The sequence below is a fragment of the Atta colombica genome, unplaced genomic scaffold (genome assembly GCF_001594045.1).
Source record: "Atta colombica isolate Treedump-2 unplaced genomic scaffold, Acol1.0 scaffold32, whole genome shotgun sequence".
NCBI classification, from domain to species: Eukaryota; Metazoa; Arthropoda; class Insecta; order Hymenoptera; family Formicidae; genus Atta; species Atta colombica.
Window position 1 is genome coordinate 1,838,579 of NW_017259426.1, and position 15,590 is coordinate 1,854,168.

At 42.6% G+C, this 15,590-nt stretch overlaps 1 protein-coding gene and 1 long non-coding RNA gene across 2 annotated transcripts in view; one reads left to right on the forward strand and one right to left on the reverse strand.

Moving 5' to 3' along the window:
• Positions 1 to 15,590, reverse strand: part of LOC108690388 — a 315,031-nt gene that overhangs the window by 42,180 nt on the left and 257,261 nt on the right. The gene's annotated exons all lie outside the window — the stretch shown is intronic.
• Positions 1 to 15,590, forward strand: part of LOC108690381 (homeobox protein caupolican) — a 43,737-nt gene that overhangs the window by 20,075 nt on the left and 8,072 nt on the right. Inside the window, exons 3-6 of the mRNA XM_018197640.1 lie at positions 945 to 1,078; positions 7,800 to 8,158; positions 11,421 to 12,429; positions 12,619 to 12,696. Of these exons, the coding sequence (XP_018053129.1) occupies positions 945 to 1,078; positions 7,800 to 8,158; positions 11,421 to 12,429; positions 12,619 to 12,658 (1,542 nt within the window). The 3' untranslated portion in view covers positions 12,659 to 12,696. The remainder of the gene's footprint in view (positions 1 to 944; positions 1,079 to 7,799; positions 8,159 to 11,420; positions 12,430 to 12,618; positions 12,697 to 15,590) is intronic.

The following is a 15,590-nucleotide window of genomic DNA, read 5'->3' on the forward strand; positions in this document are numbered from 1 at the left end:
GGGAGGGAGAACCAAGGACATCCGTTAGGGCCTTCGAAAATCGAAGTGTAAAGGCGAGTAGGGAATTAAGAAGGTGAACGCCGACGACGATGAAGACATGACGACGACGACGACGACGACGACGACGACGACGATATCGACGACTAGATGTAATACGAAACTTCATGGCGCCAAAGAAACTACTCCTAAGTCGCTGCACTAATAATATCTTCCATTGTACTACTATTAGCCGCGTAACGTACCTCCACATTCTTTCTCTTTTCTCACACCTACGCTCCTCTTTTTTGTTCTCTTTTCCATTCTTTCCTCTCATATCTCACCTCCTCTCCTCCATCTCTTTGCTTATGTTTTACAGTGTGCTTTTACAACGCGTCTTGTGACGACATTATACACCGACTAACTGACGTCTGTCTGCGATAATGTCTTAGGATGCTTGATTAAATTTGCGGCCTCCTTTCATTTACCTTTTATCTCATGAGGTGATTAAGACGAAAGTAAAAGATGATTGAAAGGTTTCTTTCAGAAATATTTATCCTGCTCGTATAAGCTTTTTAAGACTACAAACCACGCTGTGTGTTCAAGTCCAATATTATATTTATACAATCGTGACGATTCCTTGTGTCTTTTCAGTCTTTTCAGTCTTATCAGTGAAAATTGAGATGGATTGAACCTTTAAAGAGTTTCTATATACAGGCTTGCGATAATCTCTCTCAACATGCAGAACATAATCTGTAGCATTAACCATAATGGATCTGTATTAGTTTCCTGAATCGCTCGTGTCACGCAAGGATCGATATCGATCGATGTCGCGTTGTTTCTTTTTTAATTTTAACGTGTTAAAAAGGATAGCATGTCGATAGCATGTTTACATTGTAGGAGAATTTATATGCGCGATGTAGCGACATATTAAATAAATTAGCGCTTATCATGCTCTGCTCTTGCAGGGTAATCCGTACGGGCTGAAGGACGCGACGGGGATGGGCATGACGGCGGACATGGGTGCTGCTTGGGGCACGGCCGCCCTTCAACCTGCCGCCACGGGTTACTACCCTTACGATCCAACCCTGGCCGCCTACGGGTAAGTTTATCGCCAGGTTCATGGTCTCTCGACTCCATTAGATTAAACTACCTCGAAAGAGAAAGGGAAAGAGAGAACGAACGAGCAAGAGAGAGAGAGAGAGAGAGAAAACCATCTCTCCTCTTATCCCCGTCCCGTTACCTCTGCGAGCCGCCATTAAAACAAGAGTCACGATCCCGTCGTATTTGCCACGTATATTCCTCGCTGGAAACGTTTTCGCGCGACGACGATTATCATTATTGCGAATCCGTAATATCTCCCCCTTAGTCGCGCACCTGGAGAAGTACATCGTTTGTGGCGCATGGTTAAAATCGCGTTGGTTGTATCGGCGAGATGAAGAGCCGTAGCGCTATTCGTCGAGAAACCACAGCAAACGTAGAGTAACTTTTACGTTAATATGATGTATGATACGTCGGATATCCAATTTAAACGTCCAGCTTTAATATCGTTTCGAAGATAAACAGATATGGCTCGTTTGCACAAGTTGATCGCGTGTAACAACATTAATACGATAGCGTCCGATGTAATCGTCATTGATCGACTTGACATTCGGCTAAAGTAGTTGCCACGATTTCCGAATTCTGTTGAACTCGAAGGGGGTTGAAGGTACCGGCGCTCGAGTTAGGCCAAACACGACGGACGGCTACAAAATGGCTGTAGGCAGCCGAGTGGGCGTATATAATGGAGGCTTCCAGGTTGGACGTGTGTACATACATATACTGGCATACACACATACACATATCGCCACATCACGAGCATAGGGAGAGCAGTAGGTCTCTCTCCGTAGGAGAGCAAGTGAGTGAGTGAGTTTATTGATTGGCTTCCTCCCCGGGGTTAGCTTGCCCGTTCGCCAGGTCTCTCTCTACTCTACTCACCACTCTACTCTCGTCTCCGTATGCTCTCTCGCTCTATACTCATCTCTATCTTTCCTTTCCCGCGACTCTAAATCCCTCTCTATCTTTCTCTCTCTCTTCTCCTCTTCCATTTTCCATCTTTCTCTCGCACTCCCTCGAGTACATCTACTCCCTTTCGACTACTTCCTCGGCCACCTCCGTATCCTCTGAACGAGTCGGCTCCCACAGGTGCTTTACTTGCTTCGCTTAGCAACCCTCGTGGCCGCCTGGTGAACACATACACGTACACATACGTTCATACTTGACATTCAGAAATAGGCAAGCGCGCTGTGACTCACGCAACGGGAGGCTTCTCTCTCCCTCTTCCAGAGTCACCCTTTTGGGTGGTGTATAGTCTGCATGTGCTCGGCGGCGGCAGCGACGGTGGCGGTGGCGGTGGCAGCGGCGCCTACCAGAGAAACTCCGACGGTAGGCATTGTTTATCATGGAATTCAGTGCCCTTACTGCCTCGCTCTCTCACCACCTCTCCTGGACAAGCCTCTATTAATTTACTTGCTTAATAATACGACGGCTGCTCTCTCGCTCGTTTCTCCCTCATCTCTGCCCCAGTCGCTCTCTTCCCTTAACGGGTTACTACGAGCCCCGTCACTTTCGATGCCGTCAGACCGCTATTGTTTTACTGACAGCGTTGAAAGTTGCAGACTACGTTGTATGACGACACAAGGAGGGAGTGCTCCGCGCGAGGGTGTAAATTGAAGCGGCTCGATTGGGATGCTCTGACGCGAACGCTCTGATTACAGGAAATGAGAAATATGTCGTTACTGGCACGAAAGGGTTCCTTTGAGGACACTTTGAACAGGCAGAAGTGTCTCTTTTTTCCTATAGTCTTTACGTAAATTGATTGATTTCTTTGTTTTTCTTTATTCGCGCCGTTGCACACTCTCGCGAATCTTACTGTCCTGCTATTCGTTATTGGACGATATATTAGGTGTGGAAAAAAATTCATGGCGTTTTACCCGTTAGATGTAACTAATAGATGAATATGTCTGCTTGCTCTTTGTGTAATAAGACAACATAGCAACATTTTAAATTGTTAAATGGAAATTTAAATATCGAAAATAGCTATGTAGCTTTCAACAAAATGTTAATATAAGAAATATATATGAAATTAAATTTTTTTTCTTTCACATTTAGATCGATAATTATATACATAAAATATGATAATTATATATATTTAGACCGATATACAAACAAATCTTGTACATATGTAACTATAATTTGTGCTGCAGCTCTTTTTATTCATTAAAAGGATACTATGTCAGCGAATGCTGTAGTGATACTATCTTAATTTTAACCTAATCGGGAGATACCGCTTTTTATTATCAATGATCGTTTATAGACATTGACTGTACCAACATTATAGAAACCCGCGGCCTTTTTCTCTTTGATGATTATCTTTGATTTCCCATAACCGGTTACTTATTCGTGTCTTTTCTATCGTCTGGAAATTCCTGAAATGGCATCTAATACTTAAAAAAATCACTTGATATATCGATGTATAGAGCAAGTACGAGACACATTTTACTGATCAACAAGGTAAAAAAAATTTATGCCCAAATTCTCTTCGTTTCGTCTTAAAAATAAAATATCGAGACTCAGACATAGTTCAATAATTTCATTGATTATCATAATTGCTACTACACTCTCCATTGCCTTGGAATAATGAATAAGAAAAAGGTTGCGAAGTTGGCGATTAGAAATAGATAGTATATCAGTCTATTGTATGACGTAGCGATTGCGCGAGTATAAGGGGCGGATCTTGTCGATGGCAGTACGGAGCAAACGCAGCCGTAAGCTATACACGATTGCACAGAGTGTTTGTATGTGTGTGTATGTGTATGCGAGAGAAAGAGAAAGATAGACAGAGAGAGAGAGAGAGAGAGAGAGAGAGAGAGAGAGAGAGATGCAGTAGATTGGCTGGTTAGTTGATAGGAAACGTTTGCACATCCGAACCCGGGCGTAACTATTGAAGCTACCTCTATATATACGCAGCTATACCAGGCTGGAGGACGTAATTACGCGCGTTCTGCCAATATTGGTTAACCTTTCGAGGTTGACGCCACCATATGCAAAGCCTCTAATGAGTCGCTCGAGTGCTGCCAATGTCTAGCATTACGCGCTTTTCTGTACATCCTTTTGCATTGTTATTATCTCCCTTAGTGAAGGAATTTCTACCGTTTCGATCTCTATCGTTTTAACCTTCCTCTGAGCCTTCCTATTGACAATTTCGTTTCACGTATATGATACGTTTCTCTTCATCCTTTCACTCTGTAGAACGATACCGCGCTTCTAAATTAACACTCCAATCTATGCAGAAATACACGCGGCAATACTATAACTCCGAGTTCATTTTGTTATGAAATTTGCACGAAATCCATTTGCCGAATCCGATATCGCATAACGTCGACATTTGATTATCGGTCTTTTGACAGGCGACTTAACTGACAATAAAAAAGATATTCGTTCCTATTTATTTACTGTTAGTGTCAGATTAAAGATTTTTAAATCACTGAAGATATTTTTATATAAGTCACTCAAAATGGCCAGCTTGAATTAACGTTAAAATTCATACGCGTTTAATATTTGTTTATTGGCAAATCACATATTAAAAATCCATATACGTTTTTGTTCTTCAAGGACGCTCCTCGTATGATTTTGCATCGACAAAAAGATGATAAGAATGTGTCGGAGAAGTTTATGATACCAGATAGCGCCATTCACTCGCAATCTATTAGTCCGTGAGTTGTCACACTGTAAGCATAACGCTTAGATTTTTATACATTCGGCTTTTACATTCCTTCAGTATATATAAACTCATATTATGAAAATTTAAAAACGTTTATTATGCATATTGGCTTGTTATTTTGATTTTAATGTATATCATGAAATTCGATCACGATACTTATGAAAAGAAATAACGTCTTTTTTCTTTTTTGCATCCGTTTGCGCGATTTTAATTCACGATAAAACTTGATATTTTCGGATACCGATAGCTTCATAACTCGAGTGCGAATAATGGTAGGATTTTTCGCGAACCAATCGCGTTGAGACATGCTACAAGGAAGAAAGGAGATTGGACTGGTCGTCGCACATTCGCCAAGTTTTTACCTTGCTCCCATTCGTCGTCGCATCTACATCGTCGCATATACAAGACGTGATCACATCCGAGCGATTCTCTCTCGGCACGCAACGGTACACTTAGTATGTAAATGCCGATGCGGACTCGTTGTGTATGTAGATAATTGCGTGGCGTAGCACCGGCGCGGCCTGGAGTGTGGGAGGCAGTCGAAATTGCGCATATTAACGAAGGGGGCGAATTTTGATGATATCTGCAAGTTTGTATCGTTATTCACTGTCGATTCCTGATGATTCCTGACGAGTCTGTGATTCAAAATATGGACTATTATTGTCTTCTGCGAATTTCGTTAATTTTCTCATTGTTCGATCGCGTCAGAATGGACATGCAAAACTAGAATCCCTATATTAAGTTTTTATTATAAATTCTTATTATGAATTCTTGTTGAAGCAATTCTGCAAAGCCTGTATTATATGATGCTTTGTAACGCTGATAATCCAGAAAATATTAGAGAGCTTTTTATGCCCGAAGGACATATCCGCAATGGAATTAACAATTTTCCATCGTAATATGATTCATTATTTCATCCTTTCATGAATACTGCCATATGGTCGCAATTTCAATGGAGGACGCGGAAGCCTATCGAAATCGATAGGACTCCTTCAAGGAGGACTCCTTCATGGCCGCTTTCTTGCGGTAGCAGCAGGCGAAAGGAGGAACACGACCGAAGGAGAGCGAAAGAAAGAAAAAAAAGAAATCGAGGAGAGGCTCGTTTTACTGGCGGCGTATCTCGGCGGCCGCCTTTCCCTTGTACGAGGGAGTTTAATAGAGGGTGAAACGTCCTTCTTCGAGTCAGCCTCCTGCGGATTGCCGTTTCCATCCCCATCGACGCGGTCATCTCGGCAATCTCGGATGCGGATCACAGTGGTAATCGGAGGGTGGTACGGAGAGTGGATTGCACAGCCTTGTGCTTGTTGAGTGAAAGCGAGAATCTAATAATTCGCCGTTCGTTCGATTTACCTCGATTTCCGCTTTTCTCTTTCTCGCTCTTCGGTTTCTTCCCCGCGTGTACCGAACGATTTCTTTAATCTGACCGCTATCTGACGTACACTTGCCTAATTCAATTACATAAAGTGGAAATGGATACCTCTCTTTGACAACGAATTTATTTTTAACAGCGCTATAACGAAAATAAAGAATCCGCGATTGATGATTATTTCAATATACAATGTTGGAGGAAGTTATAAATCGAATACAGGAATGTATAATATTTGAACGATGTTGCGGTTCATTAAGAATACAAAATTTGTTTACATTATTCGGATATAGTTGTAAATTTAAATCCATTGTTTCTCACAAAATTTGTAGAATACTCATAAACTGCTGAGAATATTATTTTGAAAATTTATTATCGATATTGATCTCCTGATTGTCGTCGTCAGTCGATTTCGATACTACGAAATTTTCATTTATCCCATCGGGGAGCAACAGCAGCAGGTATCTCATCAGGATATGTTCCGCTCGAGGCAAAACATTGTTACTAACCACTACCATCGCCGCTATCGTGAACCACTGTGCCTCTTCCATCGTTTCACAGCCGATGGATCGTCGATAGGTATTTTAGCCTGTAGTATATAACAGTATCCACCTATAACATACTCGCGCACCCGAGTTCTTCGTAAGGGAGACAGGGAAGAATGGAAGAGAGATGCGAGAGGAGTAGACGAGAGCGAGCAAGCATGAGGGGATGGGAAAGAGGGGATCGATCGAATCGCCATTACGGCGAGTGAGTGCCGGGGGTGCACGATGGAATCACGCCGCCGTTGGGGGTTTATTCCCCGTATATATTTGCCGGAGTATCACCCTCGACCCAGTAGGATGCCACCCCTCCTATCCCGGAGGGGTTTGATGTTCAGCAAGGCGGAGGGAAAGAGAAAGAAAGAGAAAAAGGCATGGATCTAGGAAAGCCGAGAGTTCGTGCAGAGCACTTCGGACTTGCCAAAATCTGCAGGGAATTCACACCCTCGACACGATACCACTTCTTCAGTGGAGTGGCCTTTCGACAAATATGGAACAATAGTTACTTTCTGGCAGGCAAACGACGAGTGTTGCTTAACGGCAATTACTCAATAATGCAATTGACATTTATTGACCAGATACAACTAATAATTCGATTGTAATTTCTAAATTTCTTCGCAAGAAATAGATACACGGAAAAAACGATTTTGTTAAAGTATTTAAAAATTTAAGTAGATACAGAATTAAAAATAATTTTGCGTTGAACAATCAAAATAATTATGTAGAAACTCGAGCGTGATAAACAATGCTGCAAAAGTTTTGATATTCTAGCAATCTGTTTAAATATATATATTTCTTATATATATTTCGATAATCTAATAATCTAAATTCATTTTAATCTTTATCAGGCTACATTTTCAGATACTTCAGTAAAAAACTATTTTTTTCCGTGTATATCCTAGATTATAATTGACCTCTGTGTATGTAAAAAAAAATGTATATTATATATATATCGATTAATTAGTATCTGATAATAGGAACTAAGAAATTCGCGTGCAAATATTATCTACGGTTTATTGAGTTCTTTGCATCTTGATTTTTCTCATATTGCACTTCCTGTTTACAAGCCGTTGCTTACTCGAGCGTAATATAATTTTTAAAGAATTTCAGGAGACGTCTCATTGTAAGCTATCTTTTTCGTTGTCTTTTTCAGGTACGGCGCTGGGTACGACCTGGCAGCGCGGCGGAAGAATGCCACGAGGGAGTCGACGGCAACCTTGAAGGCTTGGCTGAATGAACACAAGAAGAACCCATATCCGACGAAAGGCGAGAAGATTATGCTGGCTATCATCACAAAAATGACGCTGACGCAAGTCTCTACTTGGTTCGCGAATGCGCGAAGACGCCTCAAAAAGGAGAACAAGATGACCTGGGAACCGAAGAACAAGACGGACGACGATGATGATGCGGTGCTCACCGATTCCGAAGATAATAAGGAAAAGGACGATCTCGCGTCGGATAACAGAGGCGACCGAGTCGGTGAAGATGCGAGGCGGGGCCTCGACGATACCGGTAAGCCTTTTTTTCTTTTCCATGCATGATATCCATTGCCCGACAGCGAGTCAGAATTCATTATTCAGTAAAACGCTGCCTGCAGATATGAGCCGTCACGTTTTCACGTTGCTATCTGCGAGAGCGATTTAGAAAATTGCTCGTAGTCGCGGGGCGTGTTGAAGTTAGCACGCAAAATCTTAGTTTACGTCGCTAACAAGTCTACAAACTATGAAACGAAATGAAACGAGGGGTGTGTCTGCTAACGTCACTGCAAAAAAAATGCCGAGAGAGTAATAATAATATTCAAAACGGCTAGCTGACAACGTCTACTTCGAGAAATAGTTTGAGAAAGACAGAAATTGCTATGGCGCAGAATAATATTCGCGATAACTGGTCATTGGTGCTATCAGAGAATTTCTATCGTTAGAAACATTTGACCATCAACGTTACAAGAAGTATCGTCAACTAAAGTTAGAATTGTTTCTTAACAATAGATTCAACGCATGCAAAGCGAGCCGATCTCTTTGACTTCGGAATGTCGATGGCGTGTTTCCTTCGCGTGACTAGTTTTCTTGATATCGAGTACCCATCAGCTGGCGTTTCTCGTATTGCGCAAGTATGCATTTCGCTCACAATGAATCGGACTTACGACTTCACTCTAAGTGGTCAATAGTTATTTCTAAAGATTGCGTAAATCTTTTTGATGAAATGCATGTATCGTTCTTAGATACCTCTTGCAAATATATCTTCGCTCCATAATTCAACCGAAAGATCGATAATAGATTTTAGTCTTGTCGCTCGCGTAACTGTCATTCCTCGAGAGCTTCTGTGAGTTGCTCATCAACCGTAAATTTTGACGGCTGATGATTCTGAAATACATAGCTGTAAAATTTGGTTCGTTTCAGCACTCTATTCCCATAAACACGCGCTTATTAGGGATCCGGAATACCATGACTCGTTTTCCAAAATGATTCAGTTATCAAAGATATTTGCATTCCGAGAATAATTCGCTCATCGAGGCGAATTTCTTCGCACAGTGACCGGAAACGGCCAGTTAGGAATTTGTGGCGAAACGGAGCGCGCGGTACGGAGTGGGTTTCTACATCGCGGGGGCGGACATAATGGTTCACATGTGGGTAAACACAGTGACGGGTTGCGGGTTGCCGCGCGAAGAGATTAATGGCTCTCGGTTCGGTCCCCCGTTGAATCGGGCCGACGTTGCGCCGTACCAGTATTGGTATTGGGCACCCCGTGCTGGACCGGGCTGCTTGCCCGTGAGTTTGCCATGAGCGTGTAGGTGTATATACGATGCGCGAGAAACACAAATCTGTGAGAGAAGCACGTAATTGTATGCGTGTGCTCGTGCAAGGGGGAGGGGGTAGCCATCCATAGAACCATATCCACTCCGTGCCACGGAGTCCACATCCATGTATATGTGTGTGTGTGTGTGTGTGTGTGTGTGTGTGTGTGTGTGTGTACATATGTATATTGTATATGTGTATATATTACATATGTGTATGTATGTGTATATATTGTGTATGTATATAGATACATACACGAGAGAACGCTGGTTCGAGGTACGGTGATGTATCGGCGCCCGCGGCGAGACGAATGGTACGGACCCTCCTATGGCCACCATTACCCCTCCGTACATTGGCCAATATCGACTCTCTCTCTCTCTCTCTCTCTCTCTCTCGCTCTCCTCCTTCATTCTCGTATACTCTCGTCGTCTCGATCTCTCTTCTGATCCAGGACACCTAGATCCTGCTACGTCACGCGTCCTGCAATGGCTCGTAATTTCAAAGGACTGGCTCGAGCGAAGGAGAGCACTCCAACGATACACTGAGAAAAGCTGACCAGAATCGATGGGAAATTGATTCGTCGCACCGATTCTTTCGCGTGAGGTCGCGTGGAAGCACAGACGTTGGCGTTTCTTACGTCTAAAATTTTCGTGGTTCTCTTCTTCCTATATAAATAGCAAGAACATGTATCGACACTTCGGTATGTGAACGGATATACACGTACACGTCTTAACTTGCTCTGTGCCAGTGACCTTTAGAAATTCAAAGGGGAGCTTTTGACGTACTCATGAATTTCTACGCCGAGCCGCTGAGGAAGATAGGTCACACAAACTGTCAGCCACCTATGTGGCGAGGATTGAAATATTCGTATTCAAGTAGAATATGTATTCAAACTCTCAGGCTTTTGGAACCCGATTATTGTTACATAAGTTACATGAGCAAGTTTGGTCTGTCTTGTAAATCACCAAAATATAATATTAGGAAAGAAAAATTATTGTACGCTTGTAATTTGCGCGCGAGTAGGTTAAGTCAAGCCCAATACAATTTAGTTATTCAATTTGAACATAGAATCCGCCCGCACGGCATGAAGATTACGAGATTAACGTCTGATAAAAGAGGGTCAAAAGTTAAAGAGCCACTTGTGGACTCGACGGTAGTATCTATTTAGTTGGCCCATAAGAGAGAAGTTCCCTTTATAAGGGGGTGCGTGCGCCCTAAACCGAAACTCTCTTTTTCTCACCTCTCTCTCTTTCTCTCTCTCTCTCTCTCTCTCTCTCTCTCTCTCTCTCTTCCCCCTCCATTTCTCTCTCTTACACTCAAGAGTGTAGCACGCCCTTCGTGCTTGGGAATTATCGCTTGACGACCCATCAAGTAAACCCTCTGCCGACACATTCGAACCTCTTAATGAAATTCTCACCCCTGACTGACTGCCTGGCTTGGCTCAGTGGCTGCCTAGCTGGCTGGCTGGCTGGCTGGCAGACGGTCGGGACGATCCATGGAGTGCCCCGAGAGACGACGAGACAGGGAGATCGGAGAAAAAGGAGATGGATACGGTTCATTCTCTCTCTTTCTATCTCTCGCTTATCTACTCACTCGCGCATCCTCCCCACTCATTGCCCCGAAGGGAAACTGAAATCTCTCGCGCCCAAAGTGGTTGAAGGCTTCGCTCCCTTTTTTCACAGCATCCCTTACAGCTTAACTGTATAGGGGTGTAAGGAAAATATCCGCACTTTCTCGTTTCTCCATGACAATGGAATCCCGTTACGATGACTCGCGTTCTACGTCTCATTTTTGTGTATCAAATATTATAAACCATTAATGTCTATATCTATATTTTTCTCGTGTATATCTACTTTTACGGACTATCTTTAGTGAATGCTAGCCAATTTCATGCATAATATCTTTTATCTATTTGAACAATTTACAAGTTTCTCAACTTTTTTTTTCAATAAGTCATAAATTTCCTCGATTGTTTTCAGAACCAATGAGGCATGTGAAAGCGGAGCTTTTACAGCATGAGAAAGATCTCGACGATGAGGACGAGTTAGATCTTGAGGACGACCGCCGACGGAGCGAGCATCCCTTTCATCACACGATGCAGCATCACCATCACCATCATCAAGGTTATGGCGAAGATCATTTGAAAGAAGAGGGTATCAAATCGGACTGTAGTGGGGGTGGTGTACCGATTCCTGCAACGAAACCTAAAATCTGGTCCTTAGCGGACACGGCGGCGTGTAAAACGCCACCACCACCGTCACATCCCCACCACCAACAGTATCACCATTTGCATCATCAGCAACATTATCCTCAACAACAACAGCAACATCACGTGTCCAGTCAAGGACATCATCATCACTCGCAACAACCGTGGCTCGGTCCAGGAGGTGCAGGAGGTGGCGCTGGTGGCGGTGGTGGCGGCGGAGGTGGAGGAAACTTGGGAAGTTCGTTCGCTCTACCCTCGTCGGCGGGGATGAGCCCATCGGCGGCAGCGACAGCGCCCTACTCAGGTGCTGCTGCGAGATACGGTGGCTTCCTCTCGTCCTCGTCTGGTGGCCAACTTCATTACAATCCTAATTCGTCGTCGGGCTCGAGCTCGAGCGCGTCCTCTTCAGCGGCGGCAGCGGCGGGGTTTCCAGAGGTTGGCACGGACACTCCACCCCAGACACCGCCCAATATGAAGGTGGCCACGCCGAACGGAGTGATCCAAGCACCACCGGGCGGTTACTGTCCTGGTGGCAACACCGCTAGTGCCGCAACTAATAGCAATCCTAATATCCCCTACGGCGCGAATCATCCCGGTAACGGTGGTTATTTGTCGTCGAGTTCAGGATCGGCCAGCAGTGCCTCGTCCTTTAATTCTCGACTACAGAGCTCACCGCATAAGGACTTCTCAGTTGGCCAGAATTCTATTCTTCACCAGCATCAAACCACTGCCAGTTTGCCACCCACGGAAGCTACCACCGCATTTAAACCATTTTACAAAGGGTGAGTGAAAAAACGATCTGACATTAAATTTTGTCATTTAATGCTGACTGGTATTACTGAATTGTTTTACTTAAAAAACGTATAAATCTTCATTCAGCATATAATAAAAAAATCTCATAATAAAAAAATTATAAAAAAAGAAAAAAAATATAAAGAAAGAAAAATAAGAAAATGCATGTTTTGTTCCAGTTCGCAATCGATGGGTAGTGGCTTTGTCTCACCAGTTTAAGAACCCAAATCCAGGAAGCGATAATCATCTTTCCCAAAGTAAGTGACAGTATTATATTATTTTATCATTTACGTCCACTCCTTTTGCTACGTCGTTTTTCATTCACGTATGTGTATCGAAAATTTTCTGCTACAGAAAAATAAAGTTAAAATTCTTCATCAGTCTGTAGTATATTATGATCGCGTTAATATCACGCCGAGCGATGTTCGTAATTTACTTTCGACTATAAAAGAAAGAAGCGTCGACGAGATGGGTAACGGAGAAAGAGACGGGTGAGAGGAGAGAAAAAGGTAAGTTGTTCGAAGCAACGGTACATGACTGGCTTATCGGCACGAAAATCGATACAACGATTCTCGCTTGCGCGAACGACGCGAAAGGCGCGCCGGTCGAACTGGTATTGCGCCAAACTCGCGCACTACCGAGACACTACAGGAACAATCGATAAGAAATTAATATCCGGCGTGTCGATTGGTCGTTAAGCTGAGCGACCCGAGTTGAAATAATAATGGTATCGGACACACATTGAGTAGCATGTGGGTAGTCCATGGTGATAGAGGCAACGACTGAGTAGAGAAAGATAAAGAGAGAGAGATAGAGAAATAGAGAGAAAGAGGCTATCACCACCTCCTTGACAGTGACAAATGGACGGAGATTTCAATCAGTGAATGGAATCACCACTGGCTAACCGCGTCTTTCTCTTACCACACCAGTCAGCCGTAGATTTTTATGTGTGTACGCGCACGTGTGCACGCGCACGTGTGCACGTGTGCATGTGTATACTGTGCGTGCTCGCGTGTGTTGGAACACTACACTTGGACACACCTCAACCTGTCGCGTTGGTGACCGAACGGACGATTCCGGTCCAGTCTCGCATTTGGGTCTCACGAACGAGATCTCCTCACTAACGGGCTTAACCCTAAGATGGATACCTCAAAGAGTCGTAAGAGAAGCCAACATATGGCTAGAATAGTGTTATCGTAAATTTTCCATAAAATATGTCACGTTAAATAAATGATTCATATACAAATTTATCGTACGAATTAATTCTACACAAATCATTACATTGTTTAAAAAGGTCTGAATAAAAAGCTACGCTGTTGCTCCTCGGATGTTCTATCAAATTTCAATTCGAATCATGCGTCATGTAAATGATCGTAGAACGAATGCGTTAACATGACTTTGCGTAAAACGATAAATCAGGAAAGAGATAAAAAAAACGGTTATCCGCGATAATCGACCAACTATCATTAAAGCGTATTAGGGAAAGCTGGAGTTTGCGTCATTCGCGGCATTCGTAGATAAAATGTGGGGAGGGAGAGGGAGGAAGAGTCGGAACTGTTCACTCGTTTTTTTACAAACGACACGCGGGATTCATCTCCAGGGTTTATCTTCGCTTCATTCTCTTTCTCTATTCTTCTCAATGAATCCTCCCGTGGTATCCGTAACGTCGCGATGCTAGTCTTTGAATGTTATCTGATTCGGAATCGTAAAGGAAGAAGCCGAATCGCTCTCCTCGCGAAAATATATTTCCCAGTTTCCCCGCGCCAATTCGAGAGCAGTTCTAGTAAAGCAGCCTTCTCCCGAGTCTCTCCGCCACCTATATCCGATGGGAATCTGCTCGACAGAATCAATATTATTGCGTGGAAAGTGTATATCAGTACTCTAACCGTATAGTCGAAAAATCTTGGATTTTTTTTATTTCACTAATGTCTATTTCTGCCAATGTAGATTAACTACAATCTCAATTTAATTTACTCTTTTCTAATTCTCAGAACTAGAAAAAGATAAAAGATTAAACCAAGATCAATTAATCTACATTGGTAAAAACGAGAGAAAAATATTTGACGTGTGACTATATTTGTATGATAAATTTATAATTATTAGTGCTATAATGTTAATAATAGTAATCATAAGTTAATTCATACTTCTATTAAAAAGTAAGTATAATTGGCTAAATTAAAATTGACCATAAATTATAAATAAATTACGATAATTGCAATCATATTTTTTCCTCAGTGTGTAATATATAAATAACAAGTTTTCTCTCCTTTCTTAACAACATCCTAAAAAATTCGCTTATTTTACTTTTTTCTATTATATATTATGGAATAATTAACGGTTCTGAACGTATAAGAAATAATATTATAATTAAAAGTAGCAACAACCGGCTTAAATAAATAAGTAAGTTGCTATGAAGAGCTAAGAGTCAATAAACTAACAACTTGTGTTACATTAAAGTATATAATTAAATAATATTATAATAATATTATATATTTTCAGAAGTTAATTATTTCCGCAATGAAAAAAAGTAAATCTAGACACAGTTTTTAAAAATGTTCGATAAGAGAAGACGGATTGCAAGAAAAATTATCTCAGTAAGCATATCATTCGTTGCCTCGTTTCAAAAAGACTATGAAGACTCGAGAGAGAGTCACCAGCCAGGGCGACGCTGCTGCGTATTGGAGAATATTCGTCGTTGTCTTTGTAGGATGCCACGACGCGATGTGAACGCGAGTAGAAAGGCGGATGGCGAATGGGGAAACGGGGGTGGTGGATAAAGGGGAAAGAGGAAGGGGATCGTCTTTTCGGATGGAACCGGGTGTTAGCCGGTGCTCTCTTATCTCGCGGCGATCTGATCCTAATTTATAGCCGCGTTCCAAATAAACTAGTTTTCGCTGTCGTCACCTCGCTTTCTCTCTCCCTGTCCCCCATGTGTGTATATACTGAACGCATCGGTGCGTTCACATCTCGGATGCGCTTATAATGCTATCCTCTCCTCTTTCGGTTCTCTCGGACCGGCACTCGCTTCGATCCGGACCATCCTCGATCTCTGCCTCCTCCCTCTTTCCTGTCGCGCACAGACAGGTATACGAAGGAGAGAAAGAGAGCAAATGTATATGTGTGTGTGTGTATATATATATATATAATAGAA